General features: G+C 40.2%; 1 protein-coding gene across 1 annotated transcript; it reads left to right on the forward strand.

The window, feature by feature from the left end:
• Window positions 1-1,545: 1,545 nt before the first annotated feature.
• Window positions 1,546-5,587, forward strand: LOC309394501 (hyaluronidase-4-like; the record flags this gene model as incomplete). Its single annotated transcript, XM_081957737.1, has 3 exons — window positions 1,546-2,427; window positions 4,070-4,159; window positions 5,177-5,587. 3 exons carry the CDS (start codon window positions 1,546-1,548, stop codon window positions 5,585-5,587), a joined length of 1,383 nt encoding a protein of 460 aa, XP_081813863.1.
• Between the last annotated feature and the right edge of the window lie 17,750 nt (window positions 5,588-23,337).

Below are 23,337 nucleotides of genomic sequence, written 5' to 3' on the forward strand. Positions count from 1 at the left end.
AAAATTGAATGAATGTGGGATGAATACAAATGTGAGTGGCAAGTATAAATATGTATTATATAGAAAGAGCCCGCAGTGAACTGCAGAACAGGGAGAATGAATGAGTTGAGAGGAAGACTCAGGAGGTTTCCTTGCCAGAAGGAGAAGTGAAAAAGTCAAAGTACAGAATAAAATGTATTCAAGAAATGCATGGATAGGGGTGGAAGCAAAGATGCTGACAAGGATAGAAAGAAGCCAAGAGAGACAGTTTTGTATAATGTTAAGGCATCAGGCAAGAAACTGGGAACTTGTGAGTTCTAGTCCTGCCTTTGCCATGAAATCCAACTGGATGTCCTGGGGTCAGTCTCTCTCTCTCTCTCTCTCTCTCTCTCTCTCTCTCTCTCTCTCTCTCTCTCTCTCTCTCTCTCTCTCTCTCTCTCTCTCTCTCTCTCTCTCTCTCTCTCTCTCTCTCTCTCTCTCTCTCTCTCTCTCTCTCTCTCTCTCTCAACACAACCTACCCCATAGGGTTGTTGCTGGGGAGGGGAATAGAAGGAGGAATATGTTCCTATATATTGTGTTGGATATGTTCACTGCCTTGAGTTATTTGAAAAAAGTAATAATGGTTGGATAAAATGTTGTTGTTGTTGGTTGTAAAGTTGTATCTGACCCATCGTGACCCCATGGACAACGTTCCTCCAGGCCTTCCTGTCCTCTACCATCCTCCGGAGTCCATTTAAGCTCATGCCTACTGCTTCAGTGACTCCATCCAGCTACCTTATCCTCTGTTGTCCCCTTCTTCTTTTGCCCTCAATCTTTCCCAGCATTAGGCTCTTCTCCAGTGAGTCCTTCCTTCTCATTAGGTGGCCAAAATATTTGAGTTTCATCTTCAGGATCTGGCCTTCTAAAGAGCAGTCAGGGTTGATCTCCTCTAGGACTGACCAGTTTGATCGTCTTGCAGTCCAAGGAACTCACAGGAGTCTTCTCCAACATCATAGTTCATAGTTCATATAGGGTAAAATGTATGAATAAAATAAATATATGGAGTTGGGTTGTATACATTTGGCTGGTTTGGATCTATTTCCTTTCCTTTCCTTTTCTTCACTCAAGTCTTAATTTCTTTGCATTACTCTGTCTTGTTTCTTTGCAATGCTTCTGCGTAACATTACTTGCCCCCTTAAAGAATAAAATGATGAGACTCAACGTTTTTATATCTCAAGGATTTTTTTTCTTAACATTTAACACAGCACAGCACTTAAGCAAAATGGTTTGGTTGAGATCAGCATATGTGGGACTGATTGGGGTAGATTGTAAGAGTGATACAGAAATATAACTTTATCACATTTTATTTATCCACATATCAAATTATTGTATTTTATTCAGATTTCATTTTAAATTGTATTTTATCCAATTCCATTTTAAACTGTTTTTATCAGATTTTAGTAATAATTTGTGTCTGGAACTCTGCACTTTGATATGGCCCAAGGACTAATCAATAAAGTAAAGTAACTATCAAAGTTAAAATCGTTTTCTATTTCCTAGCAGGTCCGTTCTACATTCTGGTTACAGATGTCATTTATGTGGAGTTCTGCTTTGGCCCTGAAGTCTGCTCAGCTCCCTGTGTTTCGACGGATGCCTTTCATAGCTGCCTGGAACGCACCGACAGATCATTGCTCCATCCGATATAATATCACAATCAGCTTAAGAATGTTCCATGTGATTGGAAGTCCATTTGCCAAAGCAAGAGGACAGAATGTGACCATATTTTATGTCAACAGGCTGGGATATTATCCCTGGTACACATCGCAAGAAATCCCAATCAACGGTGGCCTCCCTCAGAATTTCAGCTTGCAAACGCACCTGGAGAAAGCTAATCAAGATATTAACTACTATATTCCTGATAAGGATTTCACTGGGCTGGCAGTCATAGACTGGGAACACTGGAGACCCCAGTGGGAGCGTAACTGGAACACAAAAAGTATTTACAAGAGACAGTCGAGGAAACTAATTTCCAAACTGCAAGAGAATATTTCTGCAAATGCTATCGAACATTTAGCTAAATTTTCTTTCGAAAAATGTGCTAAGGCTTTCATGAAAGAAACAATTGAACTGGGGATTAAAAGCAGGCCCAAGGGCCTCTGGGGATATTACCTATATCCTGACTGCCACAATTACAATTTCCATGAGCAGAACTATACTGGCTCATGTCCAGAAAATGAACTCACGAGGAATAATGAACTGTTGTGGTTGTGGAATAGCAGTGCAGCATTATATCCCTCCATTGGCATTAAGAAATCCCTCGGGAGCAGTGAAAACACGTTACGCTTTTCACAGTTTAGAGTGAAAGAATCCATGAGGATTTCCTTTATGACCTCACACGATTATTCTCTCCCAGTATTTGTATACACTCGACTGGACTATAGAGATCAGCCTTTGTTATTCCTTTCTATGGTAAGCTCTCTGGAGATCATCAATTTTGTGGCTTCTGTAGAACAAATGCACCATTCCTGTGGACCAGTGGAACTCTTAAATCGGGAAGGGCTAATTCACATTTAACTTCAATCAAGAACACCCAAGGGCATTTGGTTGGCCACAATGGGAAAATAATATTGGATTAAATAAGACCTTGCTTTGATCTAGCAAGTTTCCTTTTAGGTTCTTAAAAATACAGGGCGAATTCTCTCTCTCCTTTACCATCTTCCATTTCCCAACTAACTAACCACATCCCTACCACCACATCTCTATCATTCCCGACTCCTTCTTACACTCTCAGACAACTACGTAAGATCCTGCTGTCAGTGAGGTCCTTCTCTTTCCTAATACAACTCTTAGATTTGATTAATGGCCATTGTCTCTAGTTGGAGTGGAAAATCTGTGAATTAAGTTGCTAAGAGTCATTGGATTGTGGTAGAGGTGCAAGTTAACTAAATGTTCATTCATGGCATTGAATCTATTTGAATGTCAAGTAAGAGAAGCCTAATGTCAAAATATCTGGAATGCTGCAACTATTATAATCATCCCTAGCCCTCAATTCATTTTTCTTCTAAGCCAACATTTCTTCATAGAAAAAAAAGTTCCTTGGCATATCAAATTGCAACCTTAGTTATTTTGGGGGAAAGCATTTGAAACAATTTATTTTAACCCATCTCAATATCATATCATACCTTTGTGTTCAGACATCTCATGTCTGAAGAATCCTTTACTTTTTTTCCTTTTAATTGACTGTTCTCACTCCACTTACCTAACTAATGACCCAGGATTTGTTTGTTTGTTTATGTAATTTAAGCTTTCATTTGAATATTTATTTAAACATTCATAAATGTCAGGTTTGGTTTTCTATATTTGAAGTCAACCCAACATGAAATGAATATACTATATGCAGTTAAAGACCTTAGAGCTTGATCTGCACAATGCATGAAGTCTGGCTACTTTCATCTCTCTCTCTCTCTCTCTCTCTCTCTCTCTCTCTCTCTCTCTCTCTCTCTCTCTCTCTCTCTCTCTCTCTCTCCCTCCCTCCCTCCCTCCCTCCCTCCCTCCCCCCTCCCTCCCTCCCTCCCTCCCTCCCTCCTTCCCCCCTCTCTCTTTCCCCCTCTCTCTCCCTCCCTCCCTCCCTCTCTCCCATCTTTCTGTGTGTATTAGCATCTCCAATTAGTTAGTGTAAGGTTCACTGTATTGTTACATTTTGTTCTGAGCTTCTTTTCTCTCTTTAATAACAGCTTCTTGCAGCCGAATACATAAAATGCAACCTTAAAAGAAATAGGACTGTTGAAAAAATAATATCCGATCTCATGTTTTGAACAGCAAGATTTTTCTAGATTCATGACAAAAAGTATTTACACAACGTCTATCTTATCTTCAAATTGGCACGCTGAAATTGAAATAACAAAATATCCTTACTACAGATATAAAACAGATGGAAGATGAAAAACATTAAAACATGAATATTTGCAGCAATTAGTTACTAATTCTTCTGAAAGCTTGGCTATTCAGAATGGGGTACCTCATAATGATGCTGTTAATTTGCCCGTTTTTAATGACCCCAGTGATGATATACAATAATTGACTGATAATATTTTCTTCTGTTCCTGTGTAGCAAGATCTTGTTAGCACAATTGGTGAGAGCGCTGCCTTGGGAGCTGCAGGAATTGTTATTTGGGGAGACATGAATTTAACATCATCAGAGGTAAACTAAAGTCATTGTTTTAAATTCTTTAACTTGCCTAAAAGTCTTCCTTTTGACATTCCTTAATGTGATACCTTGGTGATACCTAGGTGATACCTTGTTCAGTAGTAGTAACTGTGAAAGGGATCTTGGAGTCCTAGTGGACAACCATTTAAATATGAGCCAGCAGTGTGCAGCAGCTGCCAAAAAAGCCAACACAGTTCTAGGCTGCATCAACAGAGGGATAGAATCAAGATCACGTGAAGTGTTAATACCACTTTATAATGCCTTGGTAAGGCCACACTTGGAATACTGCATTCAGTTCTGGTCGCCACGATGTAAAAAAGATGTGGAGACTCTAGAAAGAGTGCAGAGAAGAGCAACAAAGATGATTAGGGGACTGGAGGCTAAAACATATGAAGAACGGTTGCAGGAACTGGGTATGTTTAGCTTAAGAGAAAGAAGGACTAGGGGAGACATGATAGCAGTGTTCCAATATCTCAGGGGTTGCCACAAAGAAGAGGGAGTCAAACTATTCTCCAAGGCACCTGAGGGTAGAACAAGAAGCAATGGGTGGAAACTAATCAAGGAGAGAAGCAACTTAGAACTGAGGAGAAACTTCCTGACAGTGAGAACAATTAATCAGTGGAACAGCTTGCCTCCAGAAGTTGTGAATGCCCCAACACTGGAAGTCTTTAAGAAGATGTTGGATAGCTATTTGTCTGAAATGGTATAGGGTTTCCTGCCTAGGCAGGGGGTTGGACTAGAAGACCTCCAAGGTCCCTTCCAACTCTACTATTGTATTGGATTGTATTGTATTGTAATGTGGTAGACTGACTTTTTATCTATCCATTTTTTCTTATGCAAGATCAGATTATGAGTAGGAGAAGCTTCAAGGATCATTTCGCAAAAACCTATAACTTTCTTTCAAAGCTTTGGAAAGTAAGGTTACATAGGGTTTTTCAATATATATATTTATGATATAGACATGGCATTGGACAGCCTTCCCATGATTTGCATATTTCTTCTTTTTTGCAGTCCAATTGCACAAAGGTGAAGGAATTCATCGCTTCTAAATTAAATCCCTACATCACCAATGTAACCAAAGCTGCGGAGGTGTGCAGCCAGCATCTGTGCGGGAATAATGGAAGGTGCATACGAAGAAATTGGAAAGCTTTGGATTATCTTCATTTAAATCCTCAGAATTTTCAAATCAAAGCTTCAAAGAATGGAGTTACTGTGAGAGGGGTAGCATCTTCAACTGATCTTCAAACCATGTCTGAGAAATTCACTTGCCATTGTTATCAAGGATTTGAAGGAGCTGATTGCAGGAAAGTCAAGACTTTTGGCTGGCAACCAGGGCACTCTGTCAGTTTAATCTCATCCAGAATAGTAATTATGATTAACTTGGTTTCCTTCATCTTTTTAATTGTTGAGATTTCTTTTTGACAATGGCAAAGTAGTAATTCCCTGTAAGATCCGTTGTTCCAGAAGAGCAATAGAAGTATAAAGACAGTTATCCTATGAATTCTTATTTCGATGCATAAGGTTGTAGACACACCTAAAACCATAGTTTAACACACCTTGATACAGTGATCTTGGCCTGCAACTGGCAAACTTCTGCATTGGTTTACGTTGCTTGTATAATGGTGTCACTAAATAATTTGCATCATACTTAATACATCATACTTGACATAGTGATGCAAATAACATTGCTATGCTAATGATATAATCTCTGCAACTACATCCTTTAATATTTAATGGATGTTGCCTAGAATAACACATCCCCCTCTCCACCACTTTCAATCCATTACAATGGGAATGTCCTTCTATAGGAGACAACTTGAAACTAATGTATGCAGTATTTTGCTTCTGCGAGGTAGCTTTTTGGTGCTTTCCTACTAATGCAAACATGTAAACATTGACAGCTGCATTTTGTGCAACCTGGTTTTATTCCAATGTCACAGCTGCCAAAAGGAGCAGCAGTGAAATCTCAAGCACAGTTTCATACAATCATAAGTTTTGCTCCACTCTTACTCTAAGCCAGGGATATCAACTCGTGGCCCGTGGGCTGGATGCATCACGTGCTGGCCCCACCCCTGCCCAGTTTAGCAAAGGGGGGGGGGGAAATCCCAATACATCACGTGACGATGCCATGACGACGACATGAGTTTGACATCCTTGCTATAAGCATTACGTTTGCAATAAAAAAGTAAGTGTCATCATCATCCCCTCTTTAATCTGACCAACAATTCTTCCAGCTGGCCAAGAGGACAATGCTCAAAAAGGTAGTTTATTTTATTGGGAAGAGAAGCACTTCAAAAAGGTGCTAGAATCCACCTGCAATGAAGTAATATATTGCTTATTCAGATACATGTTTACCTACACCACATTGTGGGTGGCCAAGTATCATTTATAGGTAGTGTCAAAATACAAGGCAATCCCCTTGGTGTGACAAGCAGGCATGCTACATGACCATGGTGCTTTATAAAAATAGAATGAGAAAGGTAGACTTCATTGGCCATTTCCAAATAAGGAAACTCTTCTCTGAATTATGAAACCAATGCTTCCTTTTTTGTTCATTTCATTTTAATTTGATCGCCAGACACCTACACAGATGAGGCAAATAAAAGGAGAGCAGATACTTCAGGGTTAATTCCAGGTGAGGCATTTATCCTGAGTCAAGAGTGCCTAAAGTAAATGGGAGAATAAAGATAGCATCTCAATTGCCAATGCCTTTTTATCCATCCAATGGGATTGGATTTCTCCAATCGCGTTCTCAGTGCAAACATTTGAGCTGATTTTCAGCTAAGCTAAGACTTACACAGAAGCTCTGCTAATGTTCCCATCACTTGTAGGTTTCTAGGTTTCTAGGCTTCTAGAATTTAGAAGAAGCTCCTAAGAATCTAAGACAGGGGTCCCCAAACTTGGCAAATTTAAGACTTCAACTCCCAGAATTCTCCAGCCAGCAGAGTTGAACTGCACAAGTCCTAAAGTTGCCAAGTTTGAAGATCTCTAATCTAAGATATGTAAGAAGTAAGGTGCAATTATCAGAAAGGGAAATGGTAGCAACATGGGCGAGGGAGAGTAGGAATGATTATTTGTTGCTTTTGATTGGTTGAACAGTCAGCCAGATATTTAGACCTAACAGTGACGTGCGGTGAGGTTTATGGCTGGTGATGCTGGTGATGTCATCAGGAAGGCGGGGAATGGGACCACGTGTGCTGGAGGCTGAGGCTGCCATTCCCCGTCATCTGGGAGCACCGACAACATTTCTGCCTCCGCAGCTCGCGGGTGCGGACGGATGGAGGTAGCCGGAATGGCGCCGAGGCAGTCCGGCAGGCGAGCGACCGAGGATCAGGCTGCCTGATCCTCCATCGCTCGCTCGCTCACTCTTTTGTCTGCCCGGACCACCTCGGCGTCGCTCTGGCTATATCCGTCCGGCTGCGCCCGGGAGCTGCGGAGGCAGAAATGCAGCCGGACGGATGTATATAATATTATAATATTATATATATATAGTATATAATATTATATACTATTATTTCATGAAGAGAGGTGAGCTCTGCCTCCCTTGCCTCCCCTGACCGCACGTCCCTGAGACCTAATAAGTTCTTCTCAAGGACCTGGGATAGGCAGACGTTGTTGTTTCACGGTGTACCAGTTAGTGAATGATGGATTAATGCAGTCTTAAGTTTAAAGAGCAAAATGGATGCCTTAAACCTTGCAGATACACACCTGGTTTAAAGCATGAAACCTCTATGCACCTCTGAGACTTGTGATTAGTTTAATTAATGGATTAATTAACTAAAGCTTAATTATGACAGGCAATTATTATACTCTTGTATTATGAATTAGCATTATTATTTGATGGGAATGAAATGGATTAGTGTGAGTAAGGAAATTATAATAAACCTTGGTTCAATTGACTGGAGGAGGCAGTTGGTAATTAGTAAAAGATCATTATCGTGCTACAACAGGACACAAAAACCAAGCATTTTTATTTATTTATCAGGAAGTAGGAAAGCTTTTCTGTAAGAAATTAGATCAACCCTTCCTGAATGAGGAAAGTGAAACAGTTGTTTCAGTACCCATGTGGGTCTAATGATATATAGCGCTGTTCTGCAGTTGGCAGCATTACTTTACTCTATTTTATCAAGAGGATAGAACACTGCTAACTAACACTCATTAGCATAGCAAGCATGGAATATAAGCAGTTACTTTTACAGGTCCAGGTTAATGTATGAAGAAGACATAACTGCAAAAAAGAAAAAAAAGCTATCATGTACATTATAAATAATAGTACAAAACCAAGAAAAGAATATATAATATTACATTGCATATATTGCACGCATTTTAAATTCCACAGTCATAGTATTGTGTTATTTTTATTCAATAACACAATAATTCAATTAAAAACTAGGGCATATATTAGCCATGCTGTTAAAATATAGAGGCTTTCCTCACTTGTACCCAGTCACAGCACAAACATACCTTGGCAGAATCTTCTTTTTTCCTACAATGTCCCCAGGATGTTACCTTTACTTCATTGCTAGCCCATGATTGAGACTAGCTTAAGTCATTCTTAGCTGTAGTAGCATTCAAATAAGATGTTTCTCCTTATTCCGACATGACTGTAGGGCACGAACAACCAGGTCTCACATGTAAAGAGTTTGAAAGTAGCTACTTTATTGTTCAATGCCTATTCCACGAGAATCATCCTGGACTGATAACTTTCACCTGGGAAAGATTAGGTAAGGTTCAAAGACATTTGGGGATGGGGATGACCTCACCCTCTTGTATTTACATCATGACTCCAACTTAATTTCCTGTTTGAACCCTCCCAACTAAGATGATTGGTCTCCAACAATGACCCAATGCAGCCTCAAAACATGTAACATTTAGCAAGCTTTATCCTACTTCAGAAAGAAGTCAAATTGATATAGGGACTCAAAACAGAAGAAATAAAGGCAGGGTAAGGATTGCTAATAGGGACAGATTTCATATTGGTATTGTTTTCTTCCGGTTTAGGAGCAAGGTTCTAGTGGCTCTTCTTTAAATTGAAATATTGACAATGTCTTTGTCTTCTTCAGGATTTTCTGAATGCATGAGTTAGTTTTAATTCTTCAAGTCTAGTTAGGCATCCATATAACCACTATTCTGTTTTGGTGGTAGAGAAAGAGCAAACAGGCACAAAAAACTGTGGGAAGGAAACAGAAGACAGTTGTGGGCTAGGTGAGAAGAGACAATACAACCCAGATGTGAGATGATGGAATTTCAAAGAGAGAGCCTGCCTTAATTTACTCACTGAAATTCTAGCTGGGCGTGAGGTCTTGAGAGTTTTCAAGTCTTATACCAGACTAGCATTTAAGAGATCTGCCTGATATCGATGCTACTTTTAATTTTTCAGTCTTCTCCAGCTGTGGGAGGCTTTGCAGGGCCCAGAAGTAAACAGCATGATTTATATTAACTAAAGCCCAGATAGAAGCTTTTTGGTGCAAAATGAGTTTAGGGTAGAATTGGAGTGGGCTTTATTTTAGTTTTAGAACATATAATATTATATTTGTATAATATATAATGAAAAAGTGTCTCACCCCAATGGTATTTAACCCACCCCGCCTCCGGCGGCAGAAGGGACATGCTACAGACCCTGTTGGTCAAGGAATTCTGGCTGGCGGTGTCCAGGAGAACAGCCTTTTCTATCATGGCTCCTGCCCTACGGAAAATTGTCCTCTCCAAGATGAGATCTGCACACTTTGGCCTTCTGAAAAGGGCCTAAATATCTGGCTGTGCCAATTGGCCTGGGGCTCCAACAGGTGCATGCCATTCTGGAGGTAGTTAACAGACCAAGATAAGACACACACACCCTCTCCTCACTGTGTGCATTTTGCTGCCTTCTTTGCCATATTGGCTAAATTTAAAGACAGTTCTGGTGTTACTATTTATTATTTTAAAGTTTTAATGTTACAGCTTGTTGTTTCATTGATTGTAAGCCACCTAGAGTCACTTTTATGTGAGATGGGTGGCACAGAAGTTTAATAAATAAATGTAAATACATTTAAACAAACAAACAGTATAGTCCTCTTCTGTTTCCCAGCTTACGGTGGAAGGAATGATGCTGACAATTTTCAGCAATGATGGCTGAAAGGGATCTGAGCCCACACAAAAAGGTTCTTCAGGGTTGTTTGTGGTCCTGGGACTTCAGATGCCCATAATTGAACTAAGGATGCTGCTATAATCTGTCTGGGTGGGTTTTATGCTTTCAAAATGCATCTTGGCTTCATCCAAGCAGTCCTTATCTAAACATCCTAACCAGGCATGAAATCCTCTTACCTTCGCTACCGGTTTGGAATCAGGAGCACATGTGTGTACAGAGCCTTCTGCGCATGCGTAGAGTGTCCATGATGATGTCTGGGCAGGTGGGTGGAGCCTCCCGCTGCCGTCACTACCAGTTCGCCCAGACCGGGGCAGAATAGCATCTCTGATCCTAACCCGTGTGGAAACATATATACATGATAAAGGAGGAGAGCCTGTGGCTTAGTGGCTAATACATCTGCCTAATACAGCCCAGGTTCAAATCCCAGTAAGGGTATGGCTAGCTGATGAGAGCTAAATAGCTTGAAATAGATCTATACTAGTCTCCCTTTATTTATTTATCAGCACAGATACAACACATATATACATTTGTTTGTATATACAGAATCTTTGCTCGCTTACAGATAGTTGTAATGAATGCAAATTTGCCTTTCTGGAAATTAATGAAAGACAGGGATTTTTTCAAAGGGCTCATGTGATGAGTACTCTAAATAAGCTACACCTGGATAGGATCTTTCCTTTCCCTTCGTAGTTCCCCAATCTGAAGACTGGTGCAAGAAGCATGCATTTAAAATGAAAGAAATGTGACTCTCCTGATCTATTTTAAGTTTTGGAAATGGGTTCCCTTCTTCCCTGGCATTATCCAGCATATAATATTTATCATTTACAAACAATTGGAGGTTATTTTCTGACTTTTATTACCAAATTCCTTGCTAATCTATTTTCTATTTCTTTGGCTTTGCTTGCAGAAATATCGGTAATTTTGATTATATTCCATTGTCTGGAGTATGGGAGTGTTGCTACAAAGATCCATATACCCCATTTAGTGGAAGCAAGCTCTATCAAAATCCATGGGTCTTATTCCTAAATGTGTAAACACGGAGAATAAATAATAGAAAAACCTTTCATAGCCTTGTAGAGGTTTTGCAGATTTTCACAACCTAGATCTGGTACAAAAAATGTTTATCTTTCTTTCAGCTGGACATGTGTACTTTAAATCATTTATAGAGAAAATTGAGAGTAAGAATGGCGATTTCTCATCTACTTAATTAAATTAATTAAACCTTTTTGACAATTAAGACTGAAACAGATACCTTATCTAAGTTATACTCAGCTGGAGGAATAGAACTGATATATAAAACTATTTTACAATCAACCACTAGGCGGTAGCAAAGAGATGCATATAAGGAATTTGAAGAACAAGTTTTTAATTTAGATTTGTTCCAATTGTCTTGAAATGGCAGGGCTATACTGATGATTTTGTAGATTTTCCTAGCCACTGTATTTATTAGTATATTTACAAATAACGTTGTGCCGAGAATATTTCAGACTAACAGAATCAAAATTAAAAAGTAAAATCAACAGGTCAAAATGAGTTCAAAAGACTTTCAGTTAATCTAACAAAGCGAACACAAGGTGAAAATAAGAGTACAGTTAGTGAGGTTTCAACTTTAAAACTCACATGATTCAGGATATCTCTGGTGAAGTAAAATACAACAAACAATAAACCTCTTTTTCTTTTTCATGTGGAGAAATTTTTAAAAAAGGCTTTGGTGTCCAAAGACATCAACATTGAGAAGAACTTTTCATAATGTGGTACTATGTCAAGGCTGATTAAATAATAATAATAATAGTAATAATAGTAATAATAGTAATAATAGTAATAGTAGTAATAGTAGTAATAGTAGTAATTATAGTAATAATAGTAATTGTAATAATAATAATAATAATAATAATAATAATAATAATAATAATAATAATAATAATAGTCACCGAAAATCAGATGGTCAAGATCCTGTGGGATTTTCGTATACAAACAGACAAAATACTAGCGCATAACACACCAGACATCACACTGGTTGAGAAAAAGAAGGTTACAATCATAGACATCGCAATACCAGGTGATAGCAGGGTTGAGGAGAAGGAACATGAAAAAGTCACAAAATACCAGGACTTAAAAATTGAAATCCAACGATTATGGCACAAACCAGCAGTGGTAATTCCAGTGATAATTGGCACACTGGGTGCTATTCCAAAAGCACTGGAATTACATTTAAAACAGTTAAAACTTGACAAAATCACCATCAGTCAAATGCAAAAAGCTGCATTGCTTGGATCTGCACATATATTACGAAAATACGTTACGACGTCCTAGGCCCCTGGGTGGGGCCCGACTAGTAATCAATGCCAAATCCGGCGAATCAACTGGCCGCTGTGATACAATTGTATAATAATAATAATAACAATAACAATTAATAATAATAATAATAATAATAATAATAATAATAATAATAATAATAATAATAATAATAATAATAATAATAATAATAATAATGGTAAGAATAATTCAGAAGACACTGCTAGGCAATTTGATGGCAGTGTTTTGGTTTTATTTATTTATTTATTTATTTTATCAGACTTATTAGTCGCCCCCTCTCCCCACAGGGACTCGGGGCGACGTACACAAGCAACGGTCTACGGACTACAAAGGAGGAGGTAAAAATAAATAAATACAATAATCAGAGAAGTTAAAACCCCAATAAGAATAAAAGTTTAAAAGCTAACATTGACAATTAAAATTAACCAAGGGGTGGAACAGTTGTCGAGATTATGCCAGGCCGGCTAGCCGAAACAGGTGGGTCTTCAGTTTACTGCGGAAGGAGCGGAGATCGGTTGTTGTCCTGATGTCTGGGGGGAGGTCGTTCCAAAGGGTGGGACCCGCCACAGAGAAGGACCTACTCCTGGGCACCGCCCTCTGACAGTCTCTAGAGGACGGCACCCGGAGAAGGCCCTCTCTGTGTGAGCGAATGGGCCGCAGGGATGTATGGGGCAGGACACGATCCAGCAGATAACTAGGCCCTATGCCATGGAGCGCTTTAAAGATGGTGACTAACACCTTGAAGCGCACTCGGTAGGCCACAGGAAGCCAGTGCAGCTCGCGCAGGAGAGGTGTTTTATGGGAGAACCTCGATCTCCCCATGATTACCTGCGCGGCTGCATTCTGGACCAACTGCAGTCTCCGGGTGCACCTCAAGGGGAGCCCCATGTAGAGAGCATTACAGTAGTCCAGGCGAGACGTCACCAGCGCGTGAGTGACTGTGCGCAGGGCCCCCCGGTCCAAAAGGGGACGCAATTGGCGCACCAGGCGATAAATAAATTATAAATAAATTATATAAATAAATAAATTATAAATTACTAGCTGATAATTTGGTGCTGCCCCGGTATTTATTTATACCAACCCTCCTTCCATGAACGTCGCCACAATTTCTAATGTTGACTTTCCCCCCTTACAAGTGGGAGCCTCCTTGTGGAGTACTGTGAAGCCGTTACCATGTCAACTCCACAGCATTGCATAGTAGAAGCCATTTTAAGGCAGTACGTTAGAAGCCATTTTAAGCCACAACAGGCTCTTAACAGAACACTCCCCCTGAGGGGTGTTAGGGATGTATTTGTTTCCAGAGAGTAAGTAATCTGTGTACCAGGTTTGGCTGAAATTGCTTGAGGCATTCCAGAGTTATGCTGGAACATACACAGACACATACAGCTATTGATGATAGATAGATAGATAGATAGATAGATAGATAGATAGATAGATAGATAGATAGATAGATAGGTAGGTAGGTAGGTAGGTAGGTAGGTAGGTAGGTAGGTAGGTAGGTAGGTAGATAGGTAGATAGGTAGATAGGTAGATAGGTAGATAGGTAGATAGGTAGATAGGTAGATAGATGATAGATAGATTGGTTTTAACATTCTCTATTCCATTCTACAATTCCTGGAAGCTCTCGTGGTCACCAAACCTGGATTTTCTGTACAATGTTGTTATTTATTTTCAACTCAAATATTCAGATGGTTCTCAGAGCAGTCTGTATGGCCAAAATTGTATTCTCTGTATTCTTAGTTTTACTACAGTGTCTCTCTTACGGACAATAAATATCTCTCTGTTTTGTCCCTTGAGTGATATTAATGATTAATAGCTCATCTGGAGGTGATGAATACTCTGAATATCTAAAGGGGACTATTCGATTTGAAGAGACTATGATCCAGTCAGCTTCTCTTAAAGAGTATTGGCTTGCACTCAGGATATCTCTGGTGATTTTCAAACACATCTTTTCTCTCTAAAGAGAAGTGACAAAGATTACTTTTACTTTTTACTGCCAGCCTGCAGCGTGGCAGGGATTATACAAAGATGAGAGGAGTGGGGAAGCATAACTAAAAGAGAAAGAATGGTTGCTTTCAATGACATGCTCCTGCTCTGGCTCCATCTGGCTTGTAAACATGAGCAGAAGGATGTTGCTCACTCTTCATTTAAAGCATCCTAGTTCTCCAACTTGTCTCCCCAAGAGATTTTATTTGGCACAGTTTCAATTGGCAATTCAAAAATTCTTTGTGTTGAATAGCTTTTTGATGGAGCCAATTTTAAACTAGGACGTCTGGTCATTGCATTGCCCCTTGACAATTATAGTAAGATGTCTACTTTGTGATTTGTTTTTCAGATGTAATGTTTGGGCTATCATGTCCTATATTTTACTGAATTATATTGCATATTACCCATACGGTTTTGTTTTGGCGCCACACAGACATTATCTATAGTAATAAAGTAGTTTTTTTTAGAAGCAAACTAGCATAATCATTCAGCAACAAAAATGCTACATAGGATTATGATATTCTTGGGATGTCACAGAGATTCTCCTGTGACATGAAGTCACCATTGATTTAACATTTTAATTGTTGAAGGGAAAAAAATATTCCTGATTCTTCTAAATGACATAAATAAATAAATAAATAAATAAATAAATAAATAAATAAATAAATAAATAAATAAATGTACAATAATTTGAAAAAAAGGAAAAACAGAAATTGCATCTTTTCTGGATGTTTGCAGATGTATAATCTATATAGAAATTAAAGTCAGTCTCTGAATTAGATATGTAAAAGGAAACTTTCTTGTTGGGTAGAATACTCTATTAGGCGATGCATTCAGACTCAAAATTCCATCTGGTTTTAAAATTTCCTTCTTTACCAAAGATAGTAATTGTTTCTATCTATCTATCATCTATCTATCTATCTATCTATCTATCTATCTATCTATCTATCTATCTATCTATCTATCTATCTATCTATCTATCTATCTATCATCTATATCTATCTATCTATCTATCTATCTATCTATCTATCTATCTATCTATCTATCTATCTATCTATCTATCTATCATCTGTTAGATACTTGCTCTAACTTCAGTGGTTTCAACCAAGGTCCTCTGTTCCGGCGGGAACAGAGGTTTAATCCTGTTGGTCAAAGGGTCTGACAGCTCCCTATAAAAGGACTGCTGTCAGACTCAACCTTTGCTGGATTGTTCTCACTTGTTGTACTTAATAAAGAGCTGTTGTTACCGTTAGCCTGTGTGTGCCTATCCATTACCCAATCTAACACTGGCGACGAAGGTGGGATTGGAAGGCAACTAGGTGAACCCCAAAGAGCATAGCAATCCAGCAAGTACATCTAGCCCGGAGCTCAGCACAGCTTCGAGCAACCATTTTTGAGCGGCAAACTCAAAATGCCCTCTGAACACAAAATGGCCATGCACGCCCCACCGACTCCGTATGACCCAATCACCAAGCACTGGGACTCATATATGCTATGATTTGACTGTTTCCTCGAGGGAAACGACCTCATGGGCCTTTCTGAAGGCCGCAAGAAGAACATGTTCCTCAGATACTGTGGCCGGGAAGTGTTCGAGATGGCAAAAGACCTCTCTGAGTCAACACCGCTGCAATCAGTCACCTGGTCCGTGCTCTAACAGATGCTGAGGAGCCACTATGCCCCCAAGCCGTCCAAGCACATTCGCCTGCATGATTTTAACATCAGGAACCAGAAAGAGGGCGAGTCGATAAATGAGTACGTTGCGGTGCTTCTCAAGGCCGCCGCGTACTGAGAATTCCGAGACCTGGGCGAGCTGATTCTGGACCGCATAATTTGCGGCGTGCAGGATAGTAACCTACAGAGGAGGTTACTTGCCACGTCTGACCTCGCTCTGCAAATTGCCTTGGACGAAGCCAGGGCATCAGAATCAGCCGCTAAGTCTGCAGAAACCCTGAGTGCCAGGGCACTTCACAGGACACGTGGAAGAGTGCACTCTCACAGCGCAAGGCTGCAGAGGCCGAGAGCTCAGAAGGCAAAGAAGATGACAGCTGCCACATGCGCAGTAGCCGCGCCCAGCCCGCGCGCAAATTCAAACTGCGTCTCCCGTCTTGTGCTAGCTGTGGAGGAGACCATGCCAAATTGTTTTGCTCCCTATAAAAGGGCTGCTGTCAGACTCAACCTTCGCTGGATTGTTCTCACTTGTTGTACTTAATAAAGAGCTGTTTGTTACCGTTAGCCTGTGTGTGCCTATCCATTACCCAATCTAACTCTATCTATCTATCTATCTATCTATCTATCTATCTATCTATCTATCTATCTATCTATCTATCTATCTATCTATCTATCTATCATTTCTAAAATTAATCCTGCTCTGGTATCCAGTCTCATACAGTTCAAACAGGTCCTTAGCCTCTAAAGATAATTTGGGGTAATATACAGTACATGGCCGGAAAAGGGAAACAATGAAAACCTTTTTGAAAATTATCTCAATTTATTTGTCTTAGCAACTTGAGCTAATTTGTAAAAGACTGATTTCTCCCTACCCAGCCCACCTTTTGATTTAATGTGAGAGTCTTTTCATTATTTTTCTAATTTATTCCATTTTAACCATATAAATAATGAAGTATGCATTCTTTTTCTGTCTCCCCCAATGGGAAGATTGAGAATATGCTGATACATATACTCACTCAAAGTGCAAATGACCATCTCAAATACATTATGTGCATATGGACGCATTATGCAAATATTTAGCTTTCTTGAGAAGTCTGTAGTGCTGGGAAAGGGGAAGGAAAAAGTGGAGAGCCCTGTTGGGGACACTGTATTTATTGAACTTGCTGTAAATTTTGTTATGTACTATTTTTATGCTGGTCTACAACCAGAATTAAATAAATATACATATTTATCCTGAATATTATTCTGTATTGTAACTCTTACTTGCAGCTTACCTCTTTACTCCTTTTGAAAACTCAAGACACTATCCTTTGTTTTCATTTATTATAGAATTATTACATTAAAACTAATATTTTAAAATCATTCTTTCCAAACTCTTATATGTTATATAATAATTGTAAAGTTTTGTGTTATTATTTAAATAAGAACAATATCATGGACTTTTATTATAATACCGTAGTTCCTTGTTACTTAAGGTCAGTGATGGAAATAAATCTCTCAGATCCTCTCCAGCAGAATCAATTAGGAATGGGAGAATAAGAGATTTTTCTTTAGCAATGAAAAATCAGACTAGCCTAGATACCTTGCTGAAAATAATTATAGGCATCCTATAGGGTTGACAAGGTTGATCAACTCCTATAGACAACAAAGGTAAATCAAATCCATAAGCTTATTCTCTGTTTTGTGACAAGAGCCATAATGAGCTCCAGTAATGGAACATGGTGGCTCAGTGGCTAAGATTCTGAGCTTCTCTATCAGAACTGTCGGCAGTTCGGCGGTTCAAATCTCAGCAACGCGTAACAGAGTGAGCTCCTGTTACTTGTCCCAGCTTCTGCCAAACTAGCAGTTTGAAAGCATGTAAAATTGCAAGTAGAAAAATAGGGACCACCTTTGGTGAAAAGGTCATTTAGTCATGCCAGCCACATGGCCACGGAGACGTCTATGGACAGTGCTGGCTCTTCGGCTTTGAAACAGAGATGATCACTGCCCCCTAGAGTCGGGAACAATCAGCACCTATGTACAAGGGGAACTTTTACCTTTATCTTTAATGAAAGATCAGCACAGCCTGAATATACAGGTCATTCTTTCATACAGCCTGGCACAATTGCAACCTAAAGAAGCCCAACCTTCCATCTTCGATACGTTCATGACCTCAACATTCCTTCTTCTTCAACAATGACCTCATGACCTCAACATTCCTTCTTCTTCAACAATGGACTTTCCCAGCTCTGCTCTCCTCCTGAAAGGCTCATTTTTAGAACTAACCCCAAGACCTCCCTAGCTTTCCCAAACTGGCCAAGCAACCAGATCCAGAGAATTTCCCACCTTGTTGCCATCAATGTGTATAAAAATCTTTGCTGGCTCATAGTTTGGGTCCCTTTTTCGTATAAAGCAGGCCTCAATGATTATTGCAGAAAACAGGATTGCTCTTAATATTCTACTCTTTCATCATGAATCCACGCAGATCCTAAACTCTTTCTTTCTTTCTAAATCAGTTTTACTCCCAGAAGGGCTCCCCGTCCTTTAATAAGAAAAAGCAGGTATGGAAAGGTGTTTTATCATCAATAAGAAGGAAAATAATAGCAAAGTCCTTTCTTCCACCCCTTCTCTGCTGCAAGAATAAAGAACATCCAAAGAGAAAGAGAACACCCATAATAAAAAATGTACTGATTACTGGAGATGTATCAAATTTTTGTCTAGAACCAACTACTCTGATCTTATATTTGCTGTTGCCTTGCAGGGCCTTGAAACCACCTTAGATGGATGTCTAAACTTCAGAGCTGAAAAAGCTTCTTGGTTGAGAAGCAAAACGTCTTCAAAGAAAAACCAGAAAGTCCAGTTGCCTCTTGAAAAAAGCACCTTTGGGACTTATTAGCTGGAGTTAAGATTAAATTAGCAATGGTTTTATTTATTAACACAGTAGCAAAGAAGCAAGTTCAATCTTACTGTTTATATCTGAGTAACTACTACTGGGTGTTGAAACCTCAGGTAGAGGAATTGACTGCAGTCACTTCTTAAAGTTACAATACTTCAAATAGGTAGTCTTCAAATTATGACAATAGAGAGTAGAAGGTGGTTGTTGAGTGAGTTGTGCCTGCTTTTATGACATTTTGGCATGATTGTTAGGTAAATCACTGAGGTTGTTAAGTGAATCCCTGGTCATTAAACAAATCCAGCTTCCTCCATTGATTTTGCTCATTGGAAATTGGCTGGGAAGATCACAAATGGTGAGTGCATCCACTTGGGGAACACTGTATCTGTTGTAAATATACGCTGATTGCCAAGCTCCTGAATGTTGATCACATGACTGTGGAAATGCTGTGATATTGGAAAGTGTGAAGCTATTGTAACTTCAAATGGTTATTAAACAATGGTGGTAAGCTGAGTACTACCTATACCAGTGATGGTGAACTTTTTAGGCACCGAGTGTCCAAACTGCAAGGCACGTGAGTGTGCATGCCTAAACTGCAATGTGCATGCGTGAAAATGCATGCATGCGCAGCAGAGACCCAAAGTCCAGCTGGCCGGCGGGAGGCAGGGCATCCCAGCACCAGCAGCTCTGCTAGAGGTGTGATCTTTTTCTTTCGTGAGCTTCTTTTGTCGTTTGCAAGGAAACAGAAACTCACAAAAGAAACGCCACAGAGGGCTGAGGTGGGGTGATGGCCCGTGTGCCCACAGCAGGGGTGGGTTCCAGCTTCTGTTACTGCCGGTTCGCTCAAGGAAGCACTTTGTGCGCGCTATGTGTGCATGTGCAGTAGTAAAAAAAATGCTTCGGCACATGCACAGAAGCAAAAGATAAGATGGTGGCACTTACGACGCTCCCCGATAGAACTGGTTTGGGGGCATGGCTGGCCAAGTTACTACCTACCAGGGAGGTGTGGTCTGGGGAGGCAGGGGAGGCAGAGCCTCACCGCTCTCATCATGAAAAGAAAAAAAAGGGAAAAGGCACACGTGGTCCGATTCCCTGCCTTCCTGAATCAACATGAAGGGCACCGTGGAGCACACTCTGCTGGCTCGCGCTCCATGGTCCCCTTCATGTTAACTCAGGAAGACGGGGAATGGGACCACGTGTGCAGGAGGCTGAGGCAGCCTCAGCCTCCTGCACACGTGGTCCCATTCCCCACCTTCCTGAGTCAACATAAAGGGGACCTCAGCGCAGTCCCCTTCATGTTGATTCAGAAAGGGGAATTAGACCACGTGTGCAGGAGGCAGAGGCTGCCTCAGCCTCCTGCACATGTGGTCCCATTCCCCACCTTCCTGAGTCAACATAAAGGGGACCTCAGCGCAGTCCCCTTCATGTTGATTCAGAAAGGGGAATTAGACCACGTGTGCAGGAGGCAGAGGCTGCCTCAGCCTCCTGCACACGTGGTCCCATTCCCCGCCTTCCTGAGTCAACATAAAGGGGACCTCAGCGCAGTCCCCTTCATGTTGATTCAGAAAGGGGAATTAGACCACGTGTGCAGGAGGCAGAGGCTGCCTCAGCCTCCTGCACACGTGGTCCCATTCCCCGCCTTCCTGATGACATCACCAGCCTCACCAGCCATACACCTCACCGCACGTCACTGCTACCTACTCAGCTGAATCGGTCCGAACCCACCTCTGGCCCATAGAGAGGGCTCTCTGTGCCATCACAGATCTATACTATACATCTCAAGGTAGAATAAGTATTTTATAACCCAGACTTTCCTGTCTTTGCCTGTGACAGTAATTCTACTGCAATTTGCTCTAGTTTTTCTTTTCCGTACTAGACAGGTGGGCAGATGGCTTGTTTTTAATTTCATCACAAAGCAAGGCAAAAACAGCAGCCCCATTTCATGAATAGGATTATAGCGCACAGTGAAAATCAATAGCAATTTTTCCTACACTGTTTAATAAAGCATATTTCTTCCTATGCTTCGCTATCCCTACCTATATCCCTTATAATATTAAAAAAACAAGGATACAGGAGGCCACGTTGTTATCTAATAATTTTTTTAAAAGCTTACAACAGATGCTACTACCTTACAAAATCACGACATTTGCAACTGAGCCTCATATATCTGTGGTGGCTTTCACCTGAAAAACTCAGAATATATTCCAGAAATAGAGATACAATACTGATGAAAGGAAAAATGCAGAGGAAACCCTAAGTTTTGCTTTCAAGGAGAGTTAGATCATCACAAATAATTCTTGTCTCACTTCTACCAGTAAAATAAACCGTCAGGCCTGTTGGGTTCAGTTTGCAAAGCTGGTATTTGCCAAATGACAGAAGTGACACAATTTACAAAGAAAGGTAGATTCTATTTTTCCTACTTTTTATTATAGTAGGAAATAATATCTGAGGCTGACTGATGTTGACCTAATAAAGCTATTGTCTTAATAAGGACTTGGGCTGCTTTTTTCATCATGGTTGTAACTGGCTTTCTTTTATTGTTTTTCAATGTACTTATAAATTAAGACCAGTGAATATTACATTGAAGAGCATGTAGACCAGGGGTGTCAAACTCAAGGCCTGGGGCCCAGATCCAACCCCTTAGAGCTGGCCAGCAGGGCTAACCTGGAAACAGCAAAGGACTGGCCCGCAGTGCCTCTGCCAGCGAAAATGGAGCTCGGGAGGGTTGTGTGCGGTCCTCTAAGCTCTGCTTTTGCTGGCAGAGGGTTGCAGGAGGCTGTCCCAGCTGAAAATGGAGCCCAGGAGCCAGTCTTCGCTGACACAGCACTTGGGCCCCCAACATGAGTGATATCGAGTTGACCATGCCCCTCTGGCCAAGCCCCCCTTGGCCCCCAAGGTAAACAGAATCCTGATGTGTCCCTCAATGAAATTGAGTTTGACACCCCTGATGTAGACCCAGTTGCTACTATTCTACGTGTATGTATCTTACATTTTGTAAAATAGGGAGTTTCTCTTATTTTTCTAAAAAAAAAGATATAAGTGGCAGCAATTAGGTGAAAAAAAATGACTTTTCAAGAGATAGTCACATTACAGAAGATCTTGATATTTACGGCTTCTTCTGATTTTTGAATGACTTAAATAGTTTGAAATCTGTCTTTTTTTGCCACAATGACAAGTAAAAGCACAGAGTAGACTGAATCCAGACATATAGTAATTGAAATATTAAATAGTTAAATTTTTGGAGAACAGTGAAAAATATATAATTGAAAACTATAATGATTCAGAGCTTAGTTTCTACAATCTCTTTTAATGTATTCATTAGTGTAAGGTGCATGCATGATATACATTATCATTTGGTAGCAGTTTAGATTAAAAACACTTTCAGAAATGAAGGATATTAATTTCCCAATACTAGGATACAAGTTGTGACCATGCCAGGGGAAACAAGAGAGAGAGAATAGCAATTAAGATAAACCTTAATTCTGTGGCTAAATCCACAATTGTTCTAGATTATTGGTTTATTTATTTTTGCAAAATGGGATCATTTTCAAATAATTTTGATGGAAATTGGGCTCTGGATTATTATGGGGGTCTTCTTCATGAAGTCATTTTAGATAACGATGGAATTAAAAAATAAATGAAAATTATGGCATCAGGGCTACAACCCTAATAATGCTTATGCGGAAGGAACATTATTACAGTTCATTGAACTGGCTGCCTGGATGAGTATACTATAAGGTTCTGCTTGGAAAAATCACCCGGGAAATTAGGTAGCATATAAAAGCTTTGGTTGATCAACCTGCAGAACCAACACCCACAAAACAGAATTTTATTTATATACAGTAAAATTAATGAATTTAGGATTATAATAAAGACCACCAGTAGACTCATCAATAGCATGGCAACCTTGATTTAAACAACAGGGAAGAAAATGAATTTGTATGTCTATATTGCCATACTCTATAGCGGGGGGGGGGGTCAAACTCAAGGCCTGGTGTCAGTGGTGGGTTCCTACCGATTCCTACTGGTTCAGCCAAAGCGGTAGTGATTTGGCAGCTTGGGTCACTGGAACCGACAGCAATCCAGGCTTGCCACACCCCAAACCAGTTTGTTTTTCAGTTCTGCGCATGCACAGAACAATTTTAATTGCACTGCGCATCAAACACGCTTGCACACACGAGCAAACTGGCAGTAGTGCCTGCC

Source organism: Natrix helvetica (assembly GCF_964273705.1).
Source record: "Natrix helvetica genome assembly, chromosome: 6".
Classification (NCBI taxonomy): domain Eukaryota; kingdom Metazoa; phylum Chordata; class Lepidosauria; order Squamata; family Natricidae; genus Natrix; species Natrix helvetica.